This window comes from Rhagoletis zephyria, unplaced genomic scaffold, assembly GCF_001687245.7.
Source record: "Rhagoletis zephyria isolate East Lansing unplaced genomic scaffold, Rhagoletis_zephyria_1.1 Rzeph_scaffold_00287, whole genome shotgun sequence".
NCBI classification, from domain to species: domain Eukaryota; kingdom Metazoa; phylum Arthropoda; class Insecta; order Diptera; family Tephritidae; genus Rhagoletis; species Rhagoletis zephyria.
Window position 1 is genome coordinate 278,354 of NW_016157371.1, and position 12,446 is coordinate 290,799.

General features: G+C 35.6%; 1 protein-coding gene across 3 annotated transcripts in view; it reads right to left on the minus strand.

Annotated features, from left to right (window-relative positions):
- The window catches only part of LOC108358715 (autophagy-related protein 9A-like), a 244,591-nt gene that overhangs the window by 197,350 nt on the left and 34,795 nt on the right, over positions 1-12,446 (minus strand). The window contains exons 2-3 of one of the 3 annotated variants that reach the window (XM_017610179.1): positions 8,599-8,646; positions 8,497-8,559 (exon numbers count right to left, since the gene is read on the minus strand). The exons of 1 other annotated variant lie outside the window; for it this stretch is intronic. In XM_017610179.1, coding sequence (XP_017465668.1) covers positions 8,497-8,559; positions 8,599-8,646 — 111 coding nt within the window. Of the gene's footprint in view, positions 1-8,496; positions 8,647-12,446 lie in introns of all 3 variants that reach the window. One more of the 3 variants, XM_017610178.1, reaches the window with a different exon arrangement.

Genomic DNA, 12,446 nt, shown 5'->3' on the forward strand with positions numbered 1-12,446 from the left:
CGATAACTCGTTGTAACTAGCGATTAAGACTCGTTGTAAAGGACCCGCCATTTTCAAAATAAAAAGAGATTCATCCGATTTTTGCCAGCGAACACTTCGGACGTTCTTTTATTTTGTCACTTTGCCTCCTGCATATTTAAATAGAAGTGGTCTTTGACCCAACATAAAGTAGTTTAAAAGCAAAATTGAATTTTTTAACAATATTTAGCGCAATATGGAATACGGCGTTATCGATGCAGAGAAGTATTCGCTGCTCCAACTGAAAGCCTGGTGCACCGCTGTGGGCGTCAACGCTAGCGGTGCAAAAGCATCGTTAGCCGCCAGGTTGAGTGAATTGTCTGCGGAAGCCCGTGGGCTGTGCCCAGGGACACGTGGTGCGTCAAGCGGAAAAGATGATATGGACGAAAGCGATGACGCCGGCGACGTAAGCGATGTCGATGATGACAGAAGCGATTTGCGCTTGGCACAACGGCGAGGAAAAGGCGAGATTAGAAATAAAGGCCAGGGTAGCGGCAAAAACGAAGGCGAGAACAATGTAGCGGACAACGGCAATGGATTGAGACCCAATGAACCAGAAGTACAAAGTAGAGACAACGGTGAGAACAACGGGAGAGGTAACAAAACACAACGGAAGAAGTGCAGTTAGAAGCGAGGTAATTAACGACGATGACAACGCAGTGTGTGTGCGAAGCGGGGTAGTGTGCGTACGCAACGGCAGTTTCGGTGCTTGCCCTAAGAAAAATACCGCAAACGAGGTTAGCGAAAATAACGGAGATGCAGGCCAATCGACATAGACGACAACAACAAAAACACAGAAGTAGCGGCCGTAGAAGCTAAACTGTTAGAAAAAGAAATACAGCTCCTCAAACTCCAGAAGGCCCTCCTGGAGAAAGACAAAGCGATAGCGAGTGCAGAGAAAAGCGGCGATAATATTTCCTTCGAAAATTTAAAGGAAATCATAGCAGTATACGACGGCGGCGATGGTTTTAATATATGGTACAACCAACTTATGCACTATCCCGAAGTTTTAAAAATCGACGACGCGATTTTAGGTGTTGCTATACACCTTAAACTAAAAGGAGCTTAGCTTGGTACAATGCCAAGGTACCAATACCAAAAAACGTGGACGAGTTACTCCGCGAGATGAAGTCGGTGTTTTCGTCCAGCGAAAGTGTGCTCGTACGCCGTCGCAAGTTCGAGAAGCGAACGTGGTCCCACGAAGAGAGCTTTGCAAATTATTTTAATGAAAAATGCATGCTAAGCAGCGATTTAAATTTGAAAGATGAAGAGTTGGCTGACTATTTGATCGAGGGTATTCCAGACAGGCAACTGCAGAACCAGGCCCGCCTGCAAAATTTTACGTCGGCGAATGAAGTCGTGAAAGCGTTTCGCTCGATAAGCCTACCCGATCGCCCACCTGCAAAAGTACGCACGCAAGAACCAGATGTTACAACTGTAACTGCACCGGTCACTATGCAAAGGATTGTCAGAAACCGAAGCGTGAAGCCGGATCCTGCTATGCTTGTTGCGAACAAGGACACTATGCTGTGGAGTGTAACAAATACAAGAAGCCAAAGTATAAGTTCGTAAGTTATTTTAAATTATATGTATCAGCACATTCTAATAGTGATATGTTTGTAGAATATTTAGTCGACTCAGGAAGCCCAGTTAGCCTGATTAAGCAAATGATAGTACCAGCAGGAGTAAAGTTAGAAAAATTCGAAGAAGTATTTTACGGGTTGAATAAGTCCCCTTTGAATATAATGGGTCTATGGGTTACTCAGTGTTACTAGGTAGAGATTTCCTTGATGCTAGTGATGCGAAACTGAAGATTGGCAATGTCGAGTTTTTGGATAGAACGGAAGATGAAAACAAAAGCAAAGTAGAGAACAATAGCAAGGTTGAGAATGTCGAGAACAAAGGTGAAGTTGGGAAAGTGTACGGAGTTCGGGCAACTCATACATTAGATACAAAAAGCAAAGATACTAGTGAACAGGTGAACAATGTGACAGATATAAACGAAGATAAGATAAACGATAGTAATAATGTCGATGAGTTCCTAATGGAAATTATGGCAATAGATGTGGGCGAAGATACGAGTTTAGAGCTAAAAGTAGGCGAACAGCTGAGTCGTGATGACAAAAGGATTTTCCAAGATATGTTTAGAAAAGTATATGTGAATTCAAAAAAGTTAGATGAACCCCTCGTCAGAAAAGAAATGCATCTTGTGTTAGAAAGTGATAAGCCATTCGCTTGCGCTCCGAGGAGATTGTCCTACAGTGAGAAGGTAGAACTACAAAAAATAATCGACGAGTACTTGGCTAAAGCGTACATAAGACCAAGTGAATCAGAGTTTGTGTCACCAATAGTGTTGTTTGTAGACTATAGGAAGTTGAACAAAGCGACGGTCAAGGACAATTATCCGATGTCGCTTATAGATGATTTACTGGACAGGTTAGCAAATAAAAAGGTGTTTACTAAGTTAGATCTGAAAAACGGGTTTTTCCACGTTTTTGTCAACAGTCAACAGATTCAGTTAAATACACTTCTTTTACTACACCTTTAGGACAATATGAATTTTTGAGAATGCCGTTCGGGCTTAAAAATGCACCGGTAACTTTTCAGAAGTTTATAAATAAAATATTTACGGACATGATTCGAAGTGGGGAAGTAATAGTTTACTTAGACGACATTATGATAGCGACCGAAAACGTGAGACAACATTTGGAAATACTGAAGAAAGTACTTGTGAGAGTTGTACAAAACAATTTAGATCTTCGGCTAGACAAGTGCGAATTTTTACAATCAAAGGTGTCATACTTAGGATACGTCATCACTGGCGAAGGTATTCAAGCTGATGAAAAGGGACTTAAGGCAATAGAAAACTTTTCAATTCCGACCAAAGTCCAAGAAGTCCAAAGCTTCCTAGGCCTATGCTCATACTTTCGAAGGTTTATCAAAGATTTTTCGACTATAGCCAAACCCCTCCACGACCTTACAAAGAAAGATAAAAAAATTCAATTCGGAGAAACAGAGTTAGAAGCTTTCGACAGTCTCAAGGAAAAGTTTGTCAGGTCTCCGCTGTTAGCAATCTACGACCCGAACGATGCAACAGAATTGCACTGCGATGCTAGTGCCTTAGGATTTGGGGCAATATTATTACAAAGAAAAAAAGATGAGAAGCTACACCCAGTTTTTTATTTTTCGAAGCGAACAACAGAAGCCGAGTCTAAATACCATAGTTTCGAATTAGAAACTTTAGCAATCGTGTATGCGTTAAAAAGGTTCAGGATATATCTACAAGGCATAAAGTTTAAAATAGTTACCGATTGCAATTCGCTGACCTTGACACTCAACAAAAAAGATATGAACCCGAGGATAGCAAGGTGGGCGCTGGAATTACAAAATTATGATTACGAACTCGAACATAGAGCAGGAAAGAGAATGCAGCATGTTGACGCACTAAGTACGGTAAATAATGTTTTGGTAATCCATGCAAATACGTTCGAAGAAAATTTAGTTATATGCCAAAGTAAAGATGAGCGAATAGGAAAGATAAAGGAGGATTTAGAACTTAGAGAAAACATCCACTATGAAATGAGAAACGGGATAGTGTATAGAAAAAGAGACAAGGACTTACTTTTTTACGTGCCAGAGTCCATGGAAAGGCATGTTTTATACAAGTATCATGATGAGATGGGGCACCTAGGTGTAGACAAAGTTGTGCAAACTATAGGGAAAAGTTATTGGTTCCCAGGAATTAAAAAAAGCAACCGTTCGCATCGAGAACTGCCTAAAGTGCATAGCCTTTTCGAATAAGAGTGGTAAAAAGGAGGGACTTCTACACATGATACCGAAAGGAAGCATACCTTTCGAAATGATACACGTTGACCACTACGGACCGATTCACAGCAAGTCCACAAAGTACAAACATGTCTTAGCAGTCGTAGATGCATTTACAAAATTTGCCGTCTATACTCAGCTAAGACGACAGCGTCGAAGGAAGCAATCTTAGCGTTAAAAGAGTACTTTAGAGCATATAGCAGACCGAAGTTTATAGTGTCGGACCCGGGAACATGCTTTACGTCAAACGAATTTGGAGACTTTTAAAAATGTAACAACGTTGAGTACATAAAAGTAGCGACAAATTCTCCTCAAGCGAATGGTCAGGCTGAAATTGTTAATAAAAGCTTAGGTCCAATGATCGCAAAAATGATAGACTCTGAAGAAGATATAGGGTGGGAAAAAGTACTAGAATCAGCAGAGACGCGATGAACAATACAGTGCACAAAGCAACGAAAGAACAAACTAGCGTGTTATTGTTCGGAGTTAGGCAAAAAGGAAAAGTCATAGATAGCCTCAGAGAAAATGTGTTAGAATCAGTACAAGACCCAAGCCCTGCCCCAATAGAAAGTGTAAGGGAACAAGCAAAGGCAGTACAAAGCAAAGCGCAAATTTACAATAAAGAATATTCCGATGCCAAACGACGAGAACCACGCAAGTTCAACGTAGGTGATTATGTAGTAATACTCAACGTTAGCTCGCAGGTAGGAGCGTCTACCAAGTTAGTACCTAAATTCAAAGGACCATACAGAGTGTAGGAAGTTCTAAAAACCGATCGGTATGTGGTAGAAGACAACAACAACACAACCCCTTCAACAAACACAGATACCCTACAGAGGCACCTGGTCTATAACAAATTTAAAACCGTGGTACGAATATAGAACAAGCGAAGACAAAAAAAAAAATAAATAAAAGAAGCTGAGTCGTTTGTAGGTTAATAAAGTACTAACTATAGCACGGCGTACATTTTAACGTCGTAGAATCAGGAGATTCTATAATGTCAGGACGGCCGAGTTGTAGGAGTCGATAAGGTTTAGGAGTAGAATGTACGTGTGCTTTTACTTACGTATCTAGCTTTAAGTCATAGTTTAAGTAACTTGTTTGTAACTATTGTAATATTAGTTGGCAACCCTAGCTTTTAAGACTAGTAGCGATAACTCGTTGTAACTAGCGATTAAGACTCGTTGTAAAGGACCCGCCATTTTCAGAATAAGAGATTCATTCGATTTTTGCCAGCGAACACTTCGGACGTTCTTTTATTTTGTCACTTTGCCTTCTGCATATTTAAGTACAGAAAATTATGACAAATATATAGTAGTTAAAGCACGATAAAGCTAAAAGTATGGTTCATAAGGATGCCTTAATTTAAACAGAAAGAAAATAATTTGTCTCCTTTAATTTATGCTGAACTGAATATTGTACTACTGTTTTATATTTTGATTTATTTACCCCGAACGACGTCGGGTGCTCTGCTAGTTTACATATACAGTGAAACCTCTCCTAACGGACACCTCTATTAGAAGGACATCTCCCTTGGGCGGACATTTTTTCCTATACCAAGTTTTAACTATAAATTTCGGAACAAACTGACACAAAAACCTCTATTGAGCGGACGCGAACATCTTATCAACGGACATTAAGATTTCTTTTCATAACAAATCAAACAAAAACCTCCGTTGAGCGGACGAGATCTCTTCATAGGCGAACTACTAAATGGAAAAGGGGGACTTCCCGCATAAAATGTGATTTTTATGCACACATTTAGTTTGGTTTGCGCAGTGGTTTAGGTTCGTTATTTGAATTATCAGAAACCCTTGGAGAATCCAATTCCGAATCTGATGAATTTATAACAGTGCTGCTCAAAATTTGTATATTGAAGTGAAATCACAATACATCTACAAAATTTATGTGCACAATGAGATTTTTTTTTTGTAATTTAAATGAAGCTAAAAAGTACAAGTTTATTTATATTGTACGATTAGTGAATGAAAATTGTTAGCAATGGGAGTCTTTACATACATATTTGTGAAAAATATAGTTAAGAAATGATAGCGACCTAGTGGCTGAAAAGTCGCAAAGTTTAGTGGGAGGAATCCTTGGACATATTTACAACATATTGCAAGCTCAAATTTTACATTTTCATTCGTATCATTGGGATACTCCTCGCATATAAAAGTCCCATTTTAAAGCGTTAATAAATGATAGCACCATTGAAGCAATATGCAATAAAATTTAAGGAGGGCACCTTAAATCAAGGGTGGACAGGAGATAAGAGTTTCTCCAACATTAATTTATAATTTTATTTTATTTTTTGCGCGAAGTTTGCCGCACATTTATTGGCATTTTCTGTCAAAGCCGCGAAATTTATTTTTTCTGCAATCCGACGTTGGAAGAATATCTGCAATCCTATCAATTTTACGCGGTGTGATGCTCCCAGGGATCTGCGTTGGATTCAGATTGGAAATCAATCATTTTCTATATCCCCTTTGAAAATTTCCAAAAAGTTTTGACGGCAAGTTACAAAATTGCAAGTAATATTTCGTCATTCGTTTAATAATTACAAAGCACAACATACACTAGGTACGCTTCGCACTCAAAATTGCAAAAAAGATCTCGCGCTTACACACTTTAATGATCGCCATGTGTTTTTTTTTAATAAACTTCGTTTTCACGTTCAGTAAATACGAATGTTAAATCAATTTATAATATACTTTTTTTTTCAGTGCTGACATATCTTGTATTATTTTTTGATTCTATAATTGNCGCTTACACACTTTAATGATCGCCATGTGTTTTTTTTAATAAACTTCGTTTTCACGTTCAGTAAATACGAATGTTAAATCAATTTATAATATACATTTTTTTTCAGTGCTGACATATCTTGTATTATTTTTTGATTCTATAATTGTTTGTGTAAATTTGTACATTTTCCTGGAGTACCTTAGCTTCATATGCGAGGGCGTTTGCTTTGCCCTTCTATATGAAACTCAGGCACTTTCATACGAATTGTGTTTATATGTCAGGGCATACGGGAGGGCGATACATTTTTTTTTATATTTAAAGTGTAAATTTGTATATGTGCCTATACTTCAGGGCAAAACAAAAAAAAATGTGCTACAAGTCCTTATGGAGTGAGCAGCTCTGATTTATAACAATAGATAATAATAAATACATGGACCGAAAATTTAGACTTCTGGTTGGATTTTGTTACTGATAAAAACATGAAAACTATTGATGAAAAAGGTACTGACACTGAAAAAAAAAATAAAACTTACGTCAATCGACAATTTCCCAGTTTATTATGTAATGAATCTATGGTTTTATGTAGTTTATGGACTGAAATGTAATGTTTATTTTTATTTTGTTATTACTTAATATGTACTTAAGCACATAACTGAAATATGCACTTTTGAAAAAATACATGCACATTTTTGTTTGAACGATGTAATATCAATATCTTTTATTCAAATAAGAAATAGTGACTATTCAATTAATTAAAACATTAAAAAGTTCTAAAATAAGCTTCCCTTCCATTCAGCGGACAACTCTCTTGGGCGGACAAAAAATGACTGACGGTCAGTGTCCGCCCAAGGGAGGTTTCAAATAATAAAAACTAATTTTTTACCAAAGGTCATATTTCGAACTTCGAAGGCCCATATCTCGATTTTGGAGGCTAACTTCGAAAAACGGAGAAATTACTTTTTTTCCTATGACTCAATCTCTTAAAAAATTGGTTTGGTCCAATACCCAGCCGAGTGCTGTACAGTGTAATGATTCCAGTATCTTAATTTATGTATATTGTAATTATCAATATCTTATAGAGATGTGTAAATTTTTTTTATCTAAAACTAATAAAGTTAGAAGGACGAAATTCGAGGATGTGGTGGTTTACATATTAGTCCCTGACATATATTGTTTTCAAAAATAAATATTGGAAATTGATAATATAGTAGATAAAGTTTTAAAAGGACATTTTCAACATTCTCATTTTCGTTGTTGGTGTTTCCACCATGATGTAATGTGGAACGATTTTCCGTCATCCCTTGTCAAATTTGGTTTGGAGACAAACCGGTTTCGGCGTTGTGCCATCTTCAGTGTCATTTTTCGTTCTCATAAGATGGCACAACGCCGAAACCGGTTTGTCTCCAAACCAAATTTGACAAGGGATGACGGAAAATCTCGTTCCACAATACATCATTTTCAACACTTATTCGTCCTGGTGAAACTTTTTTTCAAGTCTACAGAGTTTTTCCTTTTAATTGATACCCATATTGTTACTCTACAAAGCACCAAATCTTTTAAATAATTTTTTTAATTCAATCATATCTCTAAATTTCAAAGTACTTTAAAAAAATCCTGACGTCAGAGAGAAAAATTAAAAACGCAGTTAACCAATATTTGGCTCCTTGTTTTGTGAGTATATTGATTTTTTCGTGTGTTTTAAAAATTTTTGGTTTTTGTCGCACGGTTTTATATCCAAAAGCAACCAGCTTGGTATAGTTTACAACAATGAAAATAAAGCTAAATAACGCAAAGGTTACCTGTTTTTTAGATTTGTCATATGTGTTTGAAAAACGGGGGAATTCGAAATACATGAATGTTTTTGGTTGACTATTTTTCGGATTTGCGCATATGACCATGTTTTAATCTTACCTTTATTTGTTTCGGGAACTACATGTATCATAATTCCACTATCTCCTGGAGTATCATCGTGATCTTGTATGCGGAACTCCTCATTTTCCTTGCGGAAGGGATTACCTTCATTTAAAGACTGGTAATTTGTATCGGCATTCGAAGCCATTTCTAAAAATGCATGTAAATATTAATTTATAATTTTTTTTTTTATTTCAATTCAATTAGTCTACAGAGTAAATATTCTTACAGACTGTCATTTAACCTTAAAATAGTTTTCATTATACGCGTGAAGGTACATTAATTACAAATTTTTAACAGTTCCAGTTTAAACTTATATATCCCATATTAAAATTTATGCGTGAGAATTAAATAAACGAATAATTCTAGCTATTGGCTTGCATGCATATAAGGTCTTGTATATATATAGCTTCTAAAAAAGTTTGCAGCTGCGAATTTGTGTATGTAGATGATTTATTCGCAATAGAGATTGAGGATTTCTTGGCAGCGTATTCTTCCTGACTAAGTGTTGTAAGCAAACATAATGGATAAATATGACCTCCTGTCCGCCAGTGCTTGTAAACCTAGTTGATTCCTCGGATAAGATACCATTACGTGTACCATTAATGACGGAACCCCATTAAAAGCACCAGTAAGGCCAAGGCCACGCCTACTGGTTCCTCTAATGGCGTCTTTACCGGCGCCTCCAACACCCTTAGGTCGAGGCCACGCAATGAGCGGCTGAGCGGCTTAAAATTAGAACATATGAAATACTATTGAAGTGGCCAGGCACTGAACTTCATTTCTGTATGGCGGCGCTCAGCCGCTCGCCGCTTTGCCGCTCATTGCGTGGCCTCGACCTAAGGGTGTTGGAGGCGCCGGTAGAGACGCCATTAGAGGAACAAGTGGGGCACCGTTCGTGACGCTAATAAAGACGCCGGTCGAGGCACAAGTGGGGGTATGATGACATGGACCACAAGCCCAATTAATTCGATTAGCGCAAATCGCGTGAATTTTTTCTGGATCATTTCTATCCGTCGCGAGAGGAAATCATCATAGGGATTCCAGAGTGGCGTTGAGGAACACCTTAATGACACCTAATTCCTACATATATTTCGACTGCTTTAGTAACCCCGGTAGTGCAAAGAGAGCCGATGGTGACTAGCGCCTAGGACATTGCCTTGTAAAAGTAATCGCTGAAATACACTGCAAGTAGTCGGTCGGTAATTGACGGAGTTTACCAGGTAGCTACCGATTCATCAGCCCTGTAGTCGCTTCCCCGTACTGCAGGGCATCGACAAAATTTTTTTCACATGCATACACACATAGTTGTAGAATGTGCATATGTATAAATATTGTATATGTATATAAGTATGTATGTACATACATACATACACACATAAGTAGATATGAACCCTGCAGCAAATCAAAATGGTTCAGAACTTGCGCCGATGTCCTACGAAGTGACAATTATCGCCCTCTGCAGAACTTTTGAACTTGTTCTGAACTGACTCTGGCTTAGATGGTTCTGAGACAGTTCATATAACAACAGTTCCTTGATAGTTCAAAAAGGGTCACTTCCGGGCTAGAACAAATGCGGTTAGTTTTGAGCTGGTTCCAAGAAGTTTAGTATATAGCCTTTTCTTTAAATACTATTTAATTAAATAAGTACGCATACAATTTTGTAAATAAAAAATACTTCATTTTATGATTAATGAGCTATTTGTTTTGCACTAATTTACTTTTGAAATTAAGAACTTAAAGTGTCAGTTATTTCTTCATTTTCTAAAACCCTTATCTTTAAAATAATTTATATTTGTTACGTACAAAGGGTATTTCTGTGATACTTATAATTAAATATCTAAACTAAGTCGTGTGAAAAAAATTAGAAAAACAGTGATATATTGAATACTTATTTGTGATAACTCAGCGTTAAATTGTATTAAATGCATTGAAATGTANGCACTAATTTACTTTTGAAATTAAGAACTTAAAGTGTCAGTTATTTCTTCATTTTCTAAAACCCTTATCTTTAAAATAATTTATATTTGTTACGTACAAAGGGTATTTCTGTGATACTTATAATTAAATATCTAAACTAAGTCGTGTGAAAAAAATTAGAAAAACAGTGATATATTGAATACTTATTTGTGATAACTCAGCGTTAAATTGTATTAAATGCATTGAAATGTAATACACAGACTCTCCGGCATCTAATAAGAATTAATAGAATTTTGAATATTTACCATTGTTTTTCATGCTTAATATTTTTCCTAAATATTTTGTTTAAGGATGGCTTATAAGCAGGGAACGGATTTTATGGAAATTGCCTTTTTTCTGCTAAAGAGATAGAGTATATTCGATTAAGAATGTCCACGATTTAGCTTTCCCTGATTCCATATATACACATTTGATGTTGCCTTATTTTGCTTTTTTTAAGATATTTGCCTTTTTTTGCCTTTTCTACCTTTAAAAAATTGATTACAGCATTTACAATTTTTTTTTAAGATTAAAAAATATACACATTAGGGATGTCAATTTTCAGGGTTTTGTCGATCCCGGGATTTTCGGGATCTGAAAATACAATCCCGGGATCCCGGGATTGTCCCGAAATTCAGGCAAAAGTGCAACACATCTGTAATCATCCTATTATAGTATTTTAAATCAGATGATATAACAAAAAAAGTACAATTTATTGTAATTCATTTACATATTTATTAAGGCGATAAATCAGTATTTTCAATCAACAAAAAAAAAACATAAAATTTGACAAACATATATGTATGTATGTACATATCCTCATTAATTTATAACACAGTTTTTGTACTACAAGTACAAATGCATATACGGTGACTCACAGAAATATTTTGCATAGATTTTCTTTGCAATATTCAGAATATTTTGCATGGTATTTTTTTTGTTAATTTAAAAAAATATATATGTATGTGCAATTTTGAAGTTGCTAAAACATCCCGTTGACATTTTATAATTTTTTTTTGCCACAAAAAAATTCGTTATAGGGACTTATAACAACATCGTCAGTAAAAAAAAATTCAAAAATCAAGCGAGTTTTTAGCAACTTTAAAATTGCACTTTATTGTATTAAACTGAATGGGCTATAAAACTGCATAATAGAATTTTTTGTAAAAATTATGATTAAAAAGTTTGATATTTTTATGATAATTTGGTGTACTTAAACGAACTTTCTCTAAAGTGTGAAATTTTGATTTACATGATTTTTGTTGTAAAATGAGCTATATATTTTTTTTAATTAACAAAAAATACCATGAAAAATATTTTGAATATTGCAAAAAAATCGATACAAAATATTTTTGTAAGTGACTGTATTTGGTACAGCAGTAACCATGATACAAAAAAAGAAGGTAGTTTCATTAAACAACTTTTTGATTAAAAATCAGATTTTTGACAATTGCTCAATTGTGAAAAATTCGAAGCGGCGTTACCCCATTGTAAGTTTTTTGGTGTGGGAGATTTTATATTCTTAATTTGGGATTATAAATAAAATAGTTGTGTTAATATTCTCCTTTTAATAATAATTAATATCTTATCTTAAAAACGTTTAAATTTTACATTAAATTCGATAACAAACTTGCCAAATCATTATTTTAATATTAATACAATTTTAGTGAACATATTTTAAAATTTTTTTAGTGTCCTCATGATCATCTGATTATTTCACAATGTAGTTTTCTATATCGGATACGATGATTCTGATATAATTCAGACACTGAAATTATACATTTCGATCTGTTATTTAATACATATTGTCTTTGTCCATTTAACAGCAAATGGAATTTACTTTGGGATCCATGGGCCGCGAAATTTTTCCAGCAACACATATTGTTTTCACATGAAGTTTTGAAACACACAAAAGTGAAGTATAAAATAAATAGATAAAAACAAATTTTCAATCAAACTGATTTGTGTAGTTCAGGGGCGTCCTTAGTAAA